The following is an 18,237-nucleotide window of genomic DNA, read 5'->3' as shown; positions in this document are numbered from 1 at the left end:
CGCAATGGATCGGCTTGGACTGGATTGGGCTGGGTGGCTGGGTGATGGGAGGTGGAAGTTGGGAGTTGGGGGGTTTAGAAGGTTGCAAGTTCGACTGGCGGGGCAGATCCTTGAATGGCAATAGACTGCTGTGCTCTTGCTTTCAGCTGTTTGTTTTCGCCTGGCAGCCATTGTGCTTGTTGACTGAATGCAACTTGTAATAAATATTGCAGGCGCTCCACTTCCACTGCCACTTCCTCGGCTCGCTGCTTCCGTTCGCTATAAATATTTGTTAGCCGTTTACTTTGCCATTGCTGATTTGTGATATCTGCTGGAAAATGCTCTCCATATACAGCTACAGCTGCAGCAGCAATTGCAGTTGCAGTTGGTAATGTTTAAGCATTGTACGGGATTCAAAGGCAAATTGATCGCATAAATATGGACATGTCCTATTCCTGTAACGACCCGGTTCTCTTAAGTATGCAACACATTTGCAATGAATTCATATTAATTACCCCGATAAGAGTGCACCCAGCCCAATCGCATACCCAGTCGCCCCCGAAGGCCATTTCCATATGAAAACGACATAAATTTGGCCGAAATGCAAAATCGATTGCATTTCGCAACATTTGCCAAGGGATGGGCATATGCAATGAGCATACGGCATAATGCAGGCACACATGGTCATTAGAATGCTCTAATGTATGCCTTCGTCTGTGTGTGTGCGAGTGTGTGTGCGTGTGTGTGTGTGTGGGTAATCAGAGCAAAGCACAATACTACGAAATAAATTTTTAATTAACCCAAATTTCGAAACTAATAAAATGGCACAATGTACAATCGAACGGACAGTAGTGACACGCAATGAGGCCTTAATAATTTACCCAACCAACACACACACACAATGTCCTAATTGGGGAAGGTCCTGCGTAGTTTCATTGTTGGTTTAGCGAGCGCAAAATTGATGTGATGCCGGCGGGCAAACAAGAAAACGAACATTGTTATTATGCAATTACAAGGCGGCCCCGAGTTAATGCACTGCATGATTATTATTAAAATATTTTCGAGCCCCTCGACAAACACAGACAGCCGGCGTCCTTCTCGTGTGTACATTTCACATAACAAATCATGTACAAACAATGTCACAGCAACACCTCCACACCCATGACCCGTGACCCCTGACCCGTGACCCCCCTGCCCCTCGTCCCTCGTTCGGTTTGGCGAGCAAATATTTGCACACACAGGGTTTTGTAGGGTGGAAAATGGCCGGAAACCGCTGCTAAACGCAAGCGGATGTGGGGCGCAACAAGCGGGCTGTGAGGCGACTGCTACTCCGGCTGCTACTGCTGCTGGCCAAAAACTTTGCCAATTAAACCAGAACCACTTAACCCAAAGTGATAACCCGAATGCCCCAAGCAAATCATGACAGCGCCAGGAAGTACCAGCGCGTTTTCCAATGGCAGCGCCAATTCTCCCAACAATTAACTGGTTGGCTGGCAGGCAGTCAGGACCTTATTCTATTAACCATTGGGTGGTGGTGGTGGTGGCTCTAGTGTGCTGGTGCAAAACCTTTAACTGTCACCCTGGCCGCAGTTTACGCTCAGTCAGCCCCGGGCAGCTCATAAACAATTTAAAATGTCATACATGGCGTATGCGCAACGCCATCGCTTACGCGTGCCAATTAAATACTAGGTTAGGAATTATTTAAGCCCCAGCAGCAGCAGGAAGGCAACCTGAAGGAGGTGGGTCGTAAACAAGGCCAACACCCACACACACACACGAAAGCGCACACTGGCTTAAGTTTACGAGCTCGGTCGAAATACGTAAAGTTGTTTTTACGGCACCCACGACTACGTTGCGACGCATGAATGACATACAAGCTTTGCTGTGAGCTGTGTGCTATGTGCTATGTGCTGTGTGCTATATGCTATATGCTGTGTGCTGTGTGCTATATATGTGTCCTTGTGTGCGGCTGTGTTTGTGGTATCAGTGGCCAAGTAATTAAGCAAAGTACAATTTCGTACCATTAAGTACTCCACTCATTGACTCGCCGACCGACTGGCCAACTGGCCAACTGGCACTTTGACTCAATCCCCCCCTTCGCTGGGTTGTTGTTGTTAATTTATCGCCGGAGCAAATGGACTTTCCTGGCCGGCAAAAGCGAGTGCATAATGCTTCCCCCGTCCACGGTGCGTATGTGTAATGTGCTGGCTCATTTACGTGTTCGTTTCGTTACGTTTCGCTTGCTATTAAAAGGGATTTCTGGCCAAAAGCGAGCTTATGCTCCAACGCGGCGTCTATTTAACATGTGGCTATGGTCGTGTCCACTCCACCTGTCCTCCCCTTTTCACCAAATGTCAGCCGTAAAGTGTGCTACAGTAGGTCAGATGTTATCCCTTTTTGTTTTTGGCCGCTCTGCAGAGCTCTGGGTGGAGTTGTGTTTATGGTCGGTTAAGTCAGTAAGTAAATTTTAATGCTCTTTTCGTTTAGTTTATCTCTGCCTTATTAATGTCTTTGAGGCGAAGTGGAAAAGATTACGGAGCAGGCGTAAGAGGTTGTAAGCGGAAGAATAACAAGCAAGGGAAACAGATTCTGACCCTTCGATATGCATTTCAATGAGTATATGAGTATATGAGTATACGAGTATTCCGGCACACAAACAAACTGCTCGGCCTTGGACAACAAGGAATAACAATAACGGCATTGCGATTGCCAAAAAGGAAAGCCCACGTCCTGTCTGTTTGCCGTTCGCCGGGGCTCCATCTTGTTTGTCCCCACTCAGCAGGTTCCGATGCCACACAATTGGCCAAATGCCATGCCAACAAGAGAGAGGCCAAGGAAAACACACAAAAATGGAAACCAGTGCCGCAACCGCCAGTGGGTAACTGGTGACTGCCAACTGAAAGAGTATCAACCACATGCACACACACACACACACACACACACACAATGGCTGGGGCACAATGCAAATGTGGCCAAGAACAGAACCGAACCGAACGTAGATGGCGTAGATGGAGTTGGTTGCAGGATTAGCAAAAGGTCCAGCATGTAAATCGAAAAGTAGTTCATGTTGATCGGTATTTGGTACGGCCTACAAATTGCCGACAAGCGGCAGAATAAAATAGACCCATGGTAAGATGTATCTAAGCCCAATGATTTCTCGAGGCACTCGACACATGCGTATGCACATAAATAATGATGCACAGATGTTTAGACGGAAAAATTTATGAGCATCGAAAATAACAGGATTCCGGCAAATGGACGACATAAATTAAGCTCTGTGGCAGACAGGAAATTTGTGCCTTGGTTGCACAAATTAATTTAATCGGAAAATGTTAAAAGTCAGCAAAAAACAAGCAATCAAAATGAAAATCAAATCAAATTAAATTCCATGTGAAATTCATGTTTGCAGGCGAAAGCTTTTCCAATTGAAATGGAAATGCAAATGGCCATTCCAATGATCCTGGCAAATGCACCGACAACTGTGGCCAGTTCCTCCAACTGGGATCCCTGCAATCAGGACACCCCCCAGCATGTGTGTGACAATATGATGAATAATGTCGCCCCGCTTCTGAGAGTGGAGTACTCGCTAAAACTTTCTCTTCAGAGTCCTGCCAAAAGGGTCAGGGCTGGAGCAGCAGGGCCAAACAAACTTCTATACATTTAAAATGTTTTTCAATAAAACTTTTTCGTACTGCAATTGTTTTTGCCATCTCGCACTGCTCCTATTTTCCTCGCGACTCCACTTCACCTTCAACAAGATGTCGCAGAGTTAGTGTCACTTGTTTGCACTTAGAAAAAGGATAACTATCTTTAAGATACCAAAACTTCAGCAGTCTGGTATTTTGCTATAGTATATATATCATTTAAAGACGAATATATATCTACAGAGATTTTAAAAATATATATTTGATACAAGCAATAGAAAGCTGTTACACTTAGTTGCTGCGGTTTTTTTCCGTGTTGTGCTCAGCTGTCAGTTCAATTGTTTTGCACTTGAAGGGCAATTTATCTTCGCAGCGGAGAGAAAAGCAAGACGACTGCTTACAATGCATTTCCGGCACGGAGCCGGTCTGAGAGCCACACACAAGTGCATAATCCTTTTAAATACAACTTGACTGCAACTACAACGACGACGACGATGGCGAGTCCTTGCCAAGAACTAGAATACGACATGCCCTCTGAAGGACTTATGTACTCGAGAGCTTGTTGGCTTGGTTTCCCGCCCCCATGTGCGGGTCGGAATCTGCGAAATCAGGACAATCAATTGAAATTAACATTTAATTAGGCAGAGAAATGCCAGCCGTAATCGCGGACCGTCCGCCCCAGCCATTCAAAAGCCATTTTACGCCAAAGGACATTAACAATTTTATGACAGAGTGCGCAGCAGAGCGGAACCGGCCAGGACATAAAACGAGACAAACAATGCGAGCCGAATGTCCACCCAATAAAAGGCAGTTGGCTGTGAAAAGCGGGCATTTAAAACTTGATAAGTAATTAAAACTGGGCGTGGACTAGACATGGCCCCTCCCCCCGCCCCCCCAGCGGAGAAATACGAGATATCTCTGGACAGCGGGGGCCATAAAAAATATGAGTGAGGTGCGTTCTGGCGTCGAACAGCCACAAAGTTGTAAAGTATACAGTTGCCAACGGGGGCAGACCGTAGAGTACGTAGCTAGAAAGGACATCGGATCCTGGTGCGTGGTGCGTGGTTCCTTGTCAGACATGGCTAAATAAAACATGAAAACTATGTGACAAAATGACACAAACGCACTGGCTCGTTGGGAAAGGCTTACACTAAGACTGTCGAGAAAATAAAAATAATAAAAGTAATGGCAACAACAAACTGTGTGACACACAAATAAAAAGAAAGTCAGTCAGTGCGACTGCGAGTGTGAGAGTGAGCGAGATGGAGTTGGGAGAGCCAAGGAAAGCAGTTCGCGAACGAATTCCCCATAAAAACTGGGGAAAATGAAAGAAAAGGGGCACGAGGATTCGTTGCCGCCTCACCCCTCCGCAAGGCAAACTATTAACAGAGCACCAAAGTGAGAGAGATTGGGCACGGGGACAGCGGGGGACGGAGGGAGGGGTGAGTTAAACTAGGTGAAAGCCGCACAAAACGACATCGTTGACAAAGGCAACTGGGGACGGGAGCGTCGGGAAAAAGGTAACGCTAAAAATGCCAAAAAGTGAGGATATGAACGAGTGTATCCATGTGAACACCCATCCACACACACACACATACTCACACACATTCGAGGGATGCCTTTTATGTGCATTGAAGCCATTTGTAGTTTATTGTTAGCTTTGTGTGTGTGTGTGCGGGAGTGTGTACCGTTATCACTTTGTGCCCTGTCTATGAACAGCAGCCGTCGAGTTGGCCATAAAATATTATTTTATGATCTGCGGTCGTTGCTCCTTCAAGGAGATTTTCGTTTCCGAATTTGTTGCAATAAGTTCAACGGCGAATACTAAAAATGGGCTAACAAATCTCAACCCATATCCCAAGCAACCCAGCCCTCGCATACTCGAAATAAAGATACCGACTTAAGTCAACTGAGCTTACACGTAAATTTCCCATTCCTCGCCATCATCCGCAGCTCAGGCTGAAGTTTATTTCTATATGCTTTCGCAACGTGAGCGCATTTCGGAACTGAGTGTTAACAGCGGGTGCATCCGTAATACCCACTCAGCCACTCGTCCTTTTTGCCCTGCTCTGCTGTTGTTTGCCATTTTCATTTGCTGCTCTCTTGTTTTTCACCGGCAAATATTTGCCTGGACTGCGCTTAGTCGGTGCACTCGTGCACTCGTGCACTTCTGCACTTCTGCACTTCCACTTCCAACTGCAGTGCATCTGCATTGCCGTCCCTGCAATTCGCCTGAAGTGTCGTTGCGAGGTTGAAGATGCTTCCTAAACCCTTTCAGGGCACAACTGCTGCCATTTGGTGGCGATAACGGTGCGTATGCGTAATATTTAATTGCCTTGTACCAATCACTTGCTGTCTGTCTTGGTTTTCACAACCACTCCTCGGTTCCGGCCATAATGCCAATCAAAAGTCAATGCTATAAGCATTCAATTGTTTGCCACCGCACCCACACAGCCATGTAAACGCTCACACGCACGTTCAAGGATCCACGAGCACATGATTCATGTGTATGAATTTTACGACGCTGCCACGTACTATTTGAATACTCTCTGTGAAGGAATGGTTCCGACAACTTTGTTTGTTGGTTTGTTAAATTTGAAATGCTAACATTATGTCTCTATATATTATATGTAAAATATCACTACTCAGCTTAGAAAACATTAAATAAGGAGTTTAGCGACTTGCTTCCTGATTTTATAAGCATTACTGCAATTAACCTATTTCATTTTGTACCAACGTAATATTTTGAATTGATTTCCTTCCGAAGCGTATTCAAACTTCGCTAGGCAGTTGTTGCTGTTCCATCCTTTTTCACTTTACTGATTTTCCCAATCATTTTCGCGAATGCGCCGCCGAGAACAAAGCCATCCGAACCAGTCCCCCCCTCCGATTTCATCCTGTTCCGCCACTTCCGTCGCCGACATCGTGCAAACAAATGCGCATAAAAATCCATTATTTTAGCAAACACAACACGCATACCCTCACACCCCACCCACACACCCACTTCAAGCCACACTCCAGCAGCCCCCTCGCCGCCCCTTTACAATTCCAATGCATTGGTGTGCAGCTACAAGCAATTTTTTCTCTGCGCAAAATAAATATAAGAGCGTTGAAACGAAAACATTTTGGAACAATATAAAAATTGCAAAAACGAGCACTCTTGGACTCTGTCGGTGGATGAAGAGGGGGAGTGGGTGTGGGAAATGGGGGTGGGGGTGGGAAAAAAGGTGCTGGCCCCACAAGGCAGTGGGGCCGAGGGTGAAGTGGTGAAGTGGGGGCGGCGTTTATTGGCAACAGTGTTGCTATTTGTGTAAACGACTCGTAAAATTTTATGTTGAAGCTGCTGCATACTAGTGGCTCTGGTCCTCGCTCTTTTTTTTTTTGGAACACTCTCCGCGTTATTTTAACCCTTTCTGCCATTTTTCGGTTGCGAGTGCAAACACATGTAAGGAAGGGGTCAGAGGTCAGCCTACAATTGAGCTGCATGTGGTAGTGGCTCCTTTTTTCGGGGGATTGCAAACTTTCGGGCTGCGTTTCGCTGGGGGAAATGGCGCAAATGATTGTAAACACTGATTACAATTATGCGGGCGGAAAACGGAAGGTGTGTATGTATAAATATATATATGTGTGTGTGAGCTTATCTACCCATTAGCCCGCTCCCCGATGCTCCGTTGGCTATTTTCTTTTCAATTTGTTTTGTTGTCAGTTCCAGCGAAATTGACATCTATTTTATGTTGCAGCTGCATTTCAATTTTGCAGAAGGGGCGGGGGGAGGGGATTGGAGTACGAAATACATGTAAATATTGGATATTGATTGCATTTCGCTTCGCCTGCCAACTTGTCAATGTCAACATAGTGGCAAAGCGGGGCATCGGCGGTTTGGGAAAGCGTCGCGGCCGGGAAATGCGTGATAGATCGCTCAACAATGGCGCCAGCGGAAAAGCGAAAAACTTTTATTGAAATTCATTAGTCGAGCACTGGAAAAGTTTGCATATTTACTTCCACCCTGTCATACAATTTCCCGTCGTTTTTTTCCGGATTTAATGAAGTGCAACTGACATGGCACTTGGTGTCTCTGTCTTCATTTGAATATAATTATGACTGGCACACTGGGGAAAAATGTGCACCTGTCACCGAATATCCCCATCGCAATAGGGGCAAGCTACGCACACATGTAGTTCAAAGCCCTCTGCTTTTTAGGTTGCCCTGCCAGAGGAGCAAGGATTTAATTTGCTGATGAAGTTCGTGCATCTGCAGTCGCCTCAGCTGCAGTTTACATCCCCAATTCCTAGCTATGCAAATAGCCAAACGTTGGACCTGCCACTGCTGGCAAATATGATCCACTGCCGAAATGGTTGAGCTGAGGGCTCTGCTTGTGCTTGTGCTCCGGATTCTGTGTCCCAAATTAGAAACAAATTTGTTTAATTCGATAAAAAAGAAACTTGATTAAGAGCAATGCAGGCGAATGAGACATATGCAAACAGAAAGTTCCCGGCTGGCAATTAACATCCTTGCTGCAAAATAAACACCAATATCAGCCAAATGAAATTCATTTTAATCTCAAATCCTTGAAGTGAATACACTTACCCACTCCCATCGCCGAACGACATCCAAATGGAATGCAACCGAAACCGAAACAGAAACCGAAACATGTGCAAAAACGATATACCTCGGATGATGTGTGTTACTTATCATCAAAGCGGGTAATTCTGTTATTTTTCGGCTGCTGGTTTTGGTTGCGTATAAGAGCACTACATATGTGCAGCGGCACATACGAGTGTATTTGTTATATGAGGGACGCCCAAATGTCTGCGTGCCAGGAGGAAATGGTTTAATCTTGTTTGCCACGAGTGGAAATATGGCCAGGGCAAGGGTTAAAAATTAATGACGCGTTCCGGGGACCCAACACAAATGTTGTCAAAGGCATCAAAGTGCCTGCCCACACACCCACACCCACACACACACACACACTCATTTCCACCCACACACAGGATACGTGTAGGGAGCGTTTCCAATTAAGCCAATCGAGCTGCAAAAAGCCAACCAGGAACGGAAAAGGACGAGGAAGGGGATGTGGAAGTGGAAACGGCGCGTAATTAAAATTTAATTTGCGCCCAAAATTAGACTATGAAATTTCAATAAGGCCCCTCGGATGTTCGGCAGCGAAAAGGCAAATATTGTACTGCCAAAATAAAAAAAAAGCCAAATGTTAACACAGTAAATTAGTTGAATTTTGCAACGAAAATCCCTTTGATTAAACGCAGCCAAGTGGATGAGATGAGTCTGTGGACTGGGAAGCTCAAAGGAAAATCTTCACGGCTGAAAATATTATTTATGCCCAGCTGCATCGTGGTTCTCAGCTAAAGGCATGTGAGGCAGTACATCAAGTTTAAACTTCAATTTATTCCTGTAATTACTGATGTTATTTTATCAACATTTGGCAGTACGCATAGTTTTGTTCCGTGTATCCCGAGCTTAAATAAATAACCAAGTCGCTGCTAAGCAGCCAAGATACAAGACAAACATGGCGACACATTCAGTTGTGTTGCCTTGTTCCACACTCCCTTGGCAACCTAAGCGCATAAATTGTCAGAACGAAGTGTTTGGATTAAGCTGCGAGTTGTGCTTGCGGCTAGCAGGAGACCATGACCTCGCCCGGCCGCAGTGGCTACGAGTGCACCACCCACTTGTGTGGCATCCACCACCCACCAGCCACCACCCACCTGCTGGCCAATTTATTTATACGCATTTAAAACTGATTTATGTGCGGATCGGGGTGAGGGAAGACAGCTTCCCGCCCCTCCCCTCTTGGCCAGCAACCACGTGAGTTGCGTCTTTAATTTAGCTGCCAACAAAATCCAACCACTTCCACCCTTTTTTGCCAGCCACGCCGCTCGCCACAAATGCATTTTCAATGGAATTTCTCACTTGCTAACGTGTTCTCAGCTCTCGGAGCTCTACTTTCTCGTGAGCTGCCAACGATTTATGTGCCATGTTCTGGCGTTTCGCACTTGCCCCCCTCTCACGTCCCTCCCACTCCCTCCAGTCAGCGAGATTGCCGCTCTGCTTAAAGTCGAACTTACCTTAAATCTGTTTTGGCACAATAAAAATACCCACACACTCCGCTGGGCCCTTTATGCACAGTTGCCTGCCAACCGGGCTAAAAGACGCTTTACATGCTGCACACTCTGTGGGAAAATCTGTTATCGCATTAACAATTTCCTACTAATTTCGACACACAACCGGGGTAGCTTGGTGGTGAGGGAAAAATCCTGCAGATATAATTAAATTGCGTGCCAAACTAACCAGGAGTTGGCGTAGGAAATATTTTGGAAAATTACTACGAAAACTGTATACTCTTTTCGACTTAAGCAAAGCATACATATTTTTTTCTTTACTTCTCATCTTATTTTTCTAAATAATTATCATTAATCTCATGTAATATGTAGGTCTGCATAAAAAATGGGTATACCGCACAGGAAGAGTATGGAATGTAGGCATAATAATTTCATTAGGAATCACGACTCTTCCTAGCAAAAATCGAGCAGAGAAAGCTTAATATTTCCCTCTTGTATTTAAGTAATTATGCTAGGTGTCCCCCGGGAAAATACGACTCATTCGCGTTCGCTTGCCTGTCAGCAGGAGGCTTAAATGTTTGTATTTGTATTGCCATTAATTCACAAAAATCTCCATTATACATAAACATGTTATTTATACAGCCGTCGGCTATTCACAAAGCGAGGTAAGCCGCTTTTCGGGCAGACACTGCGAGAAAGGGGAGGGAGGGGGTTTGGAGAGGAATCGACAAGGACATTGTGGGCACGCACAATGCTCAAAGTGGGGAAGAGAAGAGATGGGGGTACCGTGGCCAAGGCCTCGACATAAGTCCTTGCACATCAACTCAATTGATGACCCTTTGGCAGTTTAACTGCCTCAACATCGCTTAATGTGCACTCCATCAACATAAATCACTCATACGTCGCGTTAAACACGCTCAAACTTCAAATGACGTGTATTTAAGCGGAGGGCACACGGCCATGGCCATAAATTAATTAAGCCTGCCCGCTTCTCACTCGAAGGTCCAAGTTCGTGGCCCCGCCCCTTTCGCCCCTTTTGCCCCTTTCGCTTCTTTAAGCTGCAATTAAACTGTAAAAGCGAGCGGCGGCAACAGCAAATTACAACCATTTACAATTAATTTGAACAACACGCTGCCATGCAAATGGCGTGCCATGGCTCATAACTTCCAATGGCCACCGAAACCCACACGCCGACGCACTCTTTCAGCCATTAAAAAAGGACCAAAGGACCAAAAGACGAAAAGGCGAGCAACGTGCAAATACTCAATTAGCATATCAATAAATCAAGAAATGAGTGGTGTGGGTGCGGGTGCGGGTGCGGCAACGCCTCTGTCCTTCGCCGCCGGGGCAATCAAAATTTAGTTAACAACGCCAAACAATTTATTAACTCGCAGCGAGCCAAGTCGCTCGACCTTGAGGCTGGCAACGTGACGTATACGTAATCTGATGGCGTGCCAACCCAATTAATCAAGAAGCCCTGCGGCTCGGACGTATTGGATTGCACTTTTGTCAGGATACATATGAATGTTATACGAGGTCGCGATGGTGTGAGCACTTTTTCAGCGCAGCAGGTATTGATGGTGTCAAAAACGGTGATTAATATAAATAATTAATTTCATCATGGTCAATTAAGCATGTTTTAATTGTAAAATGTTGCGTCTCATTTGAAAACAAATTAGTTTCATGCCTCAGTCAGTTTCGCAATGTCCCCTGGGTCGCTGGTATTTTCCATAGTCGTGAGTAAAAGCGTTGCCATAAATCGGATATATGTTGATTACTTTGGTTTAGCTACTGCTCAGGTATTTTGACCTGATCAACTGCGAAATGAATTGCAAATTGGAGAGGAAAAGAGCCGCAGTATGTAAATCATAAAACCAAAAACATAGAAAGCTACTTCTGCATATCCTGCCAGGACTTATCCATCAAATGCTGTCAGCTAACACGTCCCAGCTTAGACAAAGGCAATGCCGAATGTAGAAAAACCCTCAACTTGCCAGCGCACCGAAAATTCAACTTTGCCGAACAATACACGATTAATATGGTGAGCTGGAAGTATAGCCAAACCCAACTATATACATTTTATCCTACGAAAACAGTGCATTGAGGAGTGCAACTACATAGGCAGCGGCTACATCGAAATCGATCCGCCCTTTCGCCTGGATCTGGCCAACATCCGCATCAACCTGCAGACGATGGCACCCCAGCCACAGAATGAATCGATTCCCTTCCTGGTGGATGCGTATCGGAAATGCGAGTTATTCCGATCGTCACACGGCAGACGATTCACTCTCCACCTGCCCGATGTTGAATTCATCGAGGAACCCTGCAACCCCTTTGCCCTACAAATCACCATATGCATCCGCATCCATGCCATGCAAAAGTGTCCCGGCGAATTCTACGTGGACAGCGAGGAGTGCCGATTGGCCAGGGAATACTTCACCCAGTGCGTCGGGGATATCGAAAGCAATCTTGCCTAGGCATCAACCTGAAATCAGCGAAAGTTCACACGTATCCTGTGAGAACTTCCATCGGGACCTGCTAAAATGTGTTGAGAAATAAAGGAAAGAGTCGTAAAAGTCATAGATGAAATATGGCAATTTGACTGTGAAGTCCTCGGTGTGGGTTATTCTGCTCCTGGCTGCACTGTCCCAACTGCAAATTGAATCACACTCACACACACACACACCACACCACACACACACACACACACAGGACCTGCTCGCATGTCAATGTCCTCTGCTGACTTTGCATAACTTCGTCTGCTGCTGCCAGCTCCCCTCGCCCCAAGAGCCCCTCTTTCACTATTTAAACTTGTTAGTTTTTTGACACTTTTTTTAACACATGCACATTACTTGCAGTGTGAACGGGTATGCCCAATTTAAGGATTAGTTGGTTGCGACATAATTGCAGGATTAACATAAGCAGATTTAAAAAGAATTTAACGCTTTTAAATGTTTTTATCCTATAATATTTAATGTCGAAAAGCTTTTAAAGACACTACGTGAAATCTAAAAATGATGAGTAATCCCTATTCGATCACTTGCTAGGGCAACATTTGCCTAGCCAAGTCAGCAGCAAAAGTTGCCGTTATATATAACACGTCTGTCGGTCTGTCTTCGGGTGGTTTCACTGTGTTTTTTGTCGGTGTCGCAGGACATGTTATGCAACTGGAATAAAGGAGCAGAATTTATGTGTTAGCTGGATGACTGTGCCAGCAAGTCCTTGGCCCTTCCCCCACCCCCTTTCGGTCCTCGGCGAGCCAATGTGTCTGGCTTTGCAGCGTCAGGTTAAACGGGATTTATGTCCTTCAAGACGTGCAGTCTCAGCCTGTTTTCTTAAAACAATTAACGTATTACGGCCCTCTCTCCTTTGGCCTCGCCCTCCTGCCAAATCCATCTTGCTGCTCCGTGTTTGTTTCTCTGGCTGGGAGTGGATCCAGTTCTGAACTGATTTGCATTTCCAGCCGAGAAGAAGCTGGCAGGGAGGCACACTGGATGCCCCGGGCCGACAATCAAAGGACTTTGACTTGGCTTGGCTTGGCATTTTTCTTTAATTACGCCCTCGAGTCAAATTAAAAGCAAATGATAGTTGTCTCCCTTTTGCCGTATCCTTTGGCCGCCTTTGCTCCTTTCGTTGTCTGTGGCTCTCCGGGATTTGCCAGTTTACTTAGTCAAATCAAAGCTTTCAAGAAAATTGTTTTCCTTTCTTTCTGATGGTCAAACTGCTGACCAGGCACACACACACACCGCTATTACCCACTTGAAGAAGATCTCACACATTCATAGCTCCTTATTACAGCTGGACTGCTTTGTTAGCTGCATGTCCTTGAGTGCACTCGAGTCGGAGCTTTTGAGTCTGAGGTTTTTGTGGCAAATAATTTGTGTAATTAAGTGACCACCAACAGCCCCCCCTTCCAGTTAATTGCTTATTTGTGTAGCTAATTAGTTGGGTATTGCCAACCAACAGGAGATGGCCAGGCGTCTGAAGAAGACTTCGCTGCTGATGATGATGGTGATGGTGATGATGCCTCCGAGAGTGGCTCAATTCGGCTCACACCACAGTCCCTGATTTTTTTGCACACTCCCATCAGACGTAGTCTAGCACTCGTAATTAAAAAAGGACCATAATAGCGACGGGGAAGTACAAAAGTGAGGCACGTGTGCTCCTCATCCCTGGGAGGTCCTTCTCCTCGTCCTCGTCCCGCCTGGCGGGCTGCATAATTCAGGCAGGATCCTGCACCGCTGCACCACTGCACCACCAACCACCATAACAAGCTGGCTGGGCTGGCGGCGTGCAATCAAAATTATTATAATTGCGACGCGTTCGCCTTTGTGCGACAACAATGACTTCCGCTTCCGTGCTGAAATTCGCCTGTGTCTGCTTGTCATTCCATGTGCCATGTACCCACTGCATTGTTTTCCATCGGAGCGCTTCCATCGGAGCAGCAGGAACGGAGATAGTGGGCGGGGTGGGTGGCACAGCACATTAAGTGCCTGCAAAAGACGAGCAACAAAGTGAACAGCTGCGGGATGAAGGGGGGTGGAGCAGGAGTACTCCGCCACGGGGAAGCTGAAAGATGGGAACAACGTGCTCAAGTCCTGGCACAATGCAGAATGTAAAATGGGTGGATGGTTGTTCCGGATGGGACACATTTTATGCAACCAGTTATTATAATGGAGTGCAGCCAGCTAACTGAGCTCATCGCGCTGCACGAGGGTGCTCATGAGATCAACTGGCCTTAACTGCTGCGACTAAATGTAATCAATCAATCAGTCAATCCCTCAATCAGTCAATCAGCCAGTGTGGCCTCAATCAGCAGTCAAGCCAAACATCAGCCACACTCGGCACCTAATGAAATAATTCAATTTGCGCCAGCCTTTGGCTTGATTATGATTATTATTATTATTGCGACGACTGTGATTATCAACACTCCAACTTTGGCAGGCGTTATTAATTGGGACAAAGTGCTGGTCCTGGCCCAGGAAGTTCTCCCTGTCCGAATGCGATCGGTGGCCAATCAATGAAAGTGCCAGCCGCACGCAACGTGCAATTTAATCAGTTTAATTAATAAGCAACAAGGATTGCCTCGACCCGGAAATTGAGTGGCATTGTTTGTCACGGGCATAAACAGTCGTCTAAATGGCAGCCCTGATTGCTGCTGCAATGTTGTTGGCCAATGCTGTTGGCCTGGCCAAGTCCAGAACTTGGCCTAGGCCTATTTTTAAATGACTTATTTATGGCACTCGAACAGGTCACGAATGGCAGGGCCGTCCCTGGTAATGGCTTCATTTGTCTGGCTCTGGCTGATTTATCTAAATGAATTGTTACTGCCGCGTATTTGTCACAATTCCGATGGGGTGTTATCTACCGATTCCGATCCCGACCCTGGCCCACAGCCCGCCTCCTTTGCCTGCTGTCCCATTCGCTTTGGCTTTCCGCTTCTAATTGCCTCGCATGCGACAGCCAAAGCCTGCCGTGGAAAAACCCCTTTTCCCCCTTTCCACTTTTCCCCTTTTCCCCCTTTCGCCTTTTTGCATATTTAGTGGGAGCTTAGTGCTGTGCCATCGCAAAATATGTGGCCACCAATTTCGCTTTGGGTCTCCTGCTGGATTTAAAACGCAATCCATAGTTTCGTGATCGATGGCCATAGACATTAATGGTGCTAAGTGGGCCATAAAAGCAAATGAAACTTTGCGGCGACTGCAGTTGAAGGCGGTCCTAGGAATTATATAAAAATTACATACATAAACTCGAGTGCCCACTTGACTGCCATATGAATCCGCACACACAACACACACACATCACACACACACACTCCCACACACACCCACACCACTCAAGTGGTCCACTCAGACACAAATATTACAATGGCAGCGAGTACAATACAATAAATCAACGACTCGGGCAAACTCAGCAGCTCGACGGCCTGCTACAAATAAATGCATAAACTTCGAGTGTCAAACAACAGGGAAAGTATGAAAGTGTGTGGAAAAGTGGGAGAAATGGGAGAAATGGGACAAGGGTAAGCAGGTTGAACCGTTCCAAGCCATTTCGCTCCGCAATCAATGAGCTATGAAAATATGGGAAAATATAAGCGACAAAACGTGCCATCCATTGTCTATCCGAAATTCGGGTGTAAGGTGGCTATTTTGTCAGTTTACAAATCACCGTCCACATGCAGCTGACTGGTCAATTGGCGCCTGACATTACGCATTCGCAACGTTGGCCGAGAGGAACCTGAAGCGCTGTTACAGATGCTCGCCAACTCATGAAATAATACAAGCACGCATCGATTTAACCTCTGCAGGGCGTGGCCCATCCAGAAAGGCAGACACAAAGTCGGCAAAGAGCAGAAATCTGTTGAATATCAAATAACAATCACTTGGCAAGCTAAATATATCATTATGCCTAAGTAGGCGGTCGTAGGGGGAGGGGAAAGTGGGTGGCAGGACTTTTGAACAGCTACAAAAAGCATGCGAACATGCGAGCAAAGAAAAGGGATCTGACTAAGTGTGTGTGTGTTTGCGTGTGTGTGTGGGATGGGGAGATTTGTTTGCTGCCTTTATTTGGTTGTATTTCTTGTTTCCTTTTTTGGCTGGCTGTTTGTCGGGGCTATCCTTTTCGCCTCCTCATCCTGTCGCCTTTCCTTGCTACTTTTTATAATCCTCACAGCTTGCATGTTTGCCTAGCACCTACGAGGGATAGAAAGCTGCGGATGGGTCGATGATGCGGAACAGGTTTAAAAAGTTTAAGCCGGAGAATCCTGTTGTTGCGGCTGCTGCTGGGTTTTATATGTAATACATTTGGAAAAATTTACAAATCATCTTGCATATTTGATTTGCATACAAGATTTTTCATCGCAACTGCCAATACCTTTCCCGGAATATCCTCCCGGGTGCTTGTATTTGTGTTTGTCCGTGTGTGTGTGTGTGTGTGTGTCCTTGAGCTCGTTTGTATGTCGCCGAATTGCACAAGAGATTCACAAATTGCTTTCATTGATTGCCGACAAAGCCGAAGTGTGTGAGGTGAATGGGGACTTTTGTGTGGGCTTGTGTGTGTGTGCCAAAGGGGGCGTGGTGCGCGTAAGTGTGTGAGTGGGAGCTCAAAGCACCTTGACTGCCGGTGGGAATATTTCTTAAATTCCCGCCAGTTTCCTTATGCTCTTGGCATGTTAAACTGCTGGCAAGAGAAAACCCCGGGCCACGTTGCGTATGAGTAATGTCGCTGTGGGCCGGCAGCTGAAGAGCCCAAACAGCATTTTATAACTGACCAGATGCTAAGAGCCGGGTCGCGACCAGTTGACCCATTGGATTTTTTTCTGTCGGTTTATGCACTTAAAAGTCAGCCATAAAGTTGAGGATGCCGAGCAGCGTAATTCGAGCGAGTTAGGTATTGTTTTGAAAGAACTCATCCAGTTTGTCATGAAAAAAGCATAAAAATATAATATTTTCGTTGGAAGAACTGTGTCCTAAAACTAGAAAATAGTTTTCGACCAGTGTAGCTCCCCTGGCCATTTGTCGTTTGTTGCGTGCCGTGGACGTCTACGTGAAATTATTACGCTGCAATGCATCATCAAAAGTAAACAGCAGCAGCACAGCAAGAGCAGCTCGGCACTAGACAGCTTGAGGGATGGGGATGCGGGTACGGAAGTGGAAGTGGAAGGGGGAGGGGGATGGGGATGGACGTTCAGATGGGGGCGGTCCACCGAAATGTGCGTCTGACATATTGGAGAGCGCCAAGAGCCGGAAAACTGGAAACTGGACGGTGGGCAGTGGGCAGTGGGTGGAACTATAAATTCAGACCGGCATACGCAGCGCACAAAGGGGCGGGGAAAATAACACAAAAATGTATTTAAACAGGCTTTTATTTAACCGCTACACAATTGAAAACAAGCAATTCTAATGAATGCCGAATGGCACTGCATTATGGATACCCTGTGAAGCAATATATAAAATTCATTTCTTTTTCTATCAAAAGCGCTTTTAAATCAGGTATAAACCATTGCATTATTTCAATTTGAAAACTGTTGCCTTCACCAATTATGCCATTTTTTAGCTGGCCATGCAGGGTATCTTTGGGAAGCATCAGCAGTTAGCGAAACACTAGATGGTGGACATGCCACTAGAGTAATTGTTATCCTTGCTGGCTGTGCACAGGCACGTAAAGCCCTTAAAACATGGACCGAAGAGCGGGAGAGAAAGAGAGGGGGAAAGAGTGGCAGAGAGAGAGAGAGAGAGACAGAGACAGACAGGACTAACAGGACGAACAGGAACAGGCTAAACAACAACGGCACTTCACGGCACGAGCCGTGCTGCAGGAGCTGAAACAATCCTATAAGCAGCACTCAGCGGCACGCACTTGAAGCCCGTGCTCGTCCTGCCCCCCGAACTCAAGCCCAAAACCCAAACCCAAACCCGGACAGGGACCCGGACCCGTACCCGGAAAAGTGGAGCGAAGAGCCCGGGCAGCTAAAACTGCAATCGCAGCTGGCTCCGGAATCCGGATCCTTGTCTATTTGCCTTGCCCGTGCGAAGGAC

The 18,237-nt window shown here is 46.2% G+C and overlaps 2 protein-coding genes across 3 annotated transcripts in view; both read left to right on the top strand.

Moving 5' to 3' along the window:
* LOC122622429 (kin of IRRE-like protein 1) overlaps positions 1–18,237 on the top strand; it is a 56,467-nt gene that overhangs the window by 12,259 nt on the left and 25,971 nt on the right. The gene's annotated exons all lie outside the window — the stretch shown is intronic.
* LOC122622432 lies at positions 11,338–12,261 on the top strand. Its single transcript, XM_043800852.1, has 4 exons — positions 11,338–11,436; positions 11,489–11,557; positions 11,613–11,741; positions 11,797–12,261. Exons 1-4 carry the CDS (start codon positions 11,404–11,406, stop codon positions 12,175–12,177), a joined length of 612 nt encoding a protein of 203 aa, XP_043656787.1. The 5' UTR covers positions 11,338–11,403; the 3' UTR covers positions 12,178–12,261.

Source organism: Drosophila teissieri, chromosome 3R (assembly GCF_016746235.2).
Source record: "Drosophila teissieri strain GT53w chromosome 3R, Prin_Dtei_1.1, whole genome shotgun sequence".
Taxonomy (NCBI): Eukaryota; Metazoa; Arthropoda; class Insecta; order Diptera; family Drosophilidae; genus Drosophila; species Drosophila teissieri.
Note: the sequence above shows the minus strand (reverse complement) of the source record. Positions and strands in the feature narration are given on the sequence as shown.

Coding starts and splice junctions, on each gene's coding strand:
- LOC122622432 (XM_043800852.1), top strand. CDS start 11,404: ATGTCCCCTGGGTCGCTGGTATTTTCCATAGTC. Junction 11,558..11,612: donor TGGAGAGGAAAAGAGCCGCA/GTATGTAAATCA, acceptor ATATCCTGCCAG/GACTTATCCATCAAATGCTG. Junction 11,742..11,796: donor AACAATACACGATTAATATG/GTGAGCTGGAAG, acceptor CTACGAAAACAG/TGCATTGAGGAGTGCAACTA.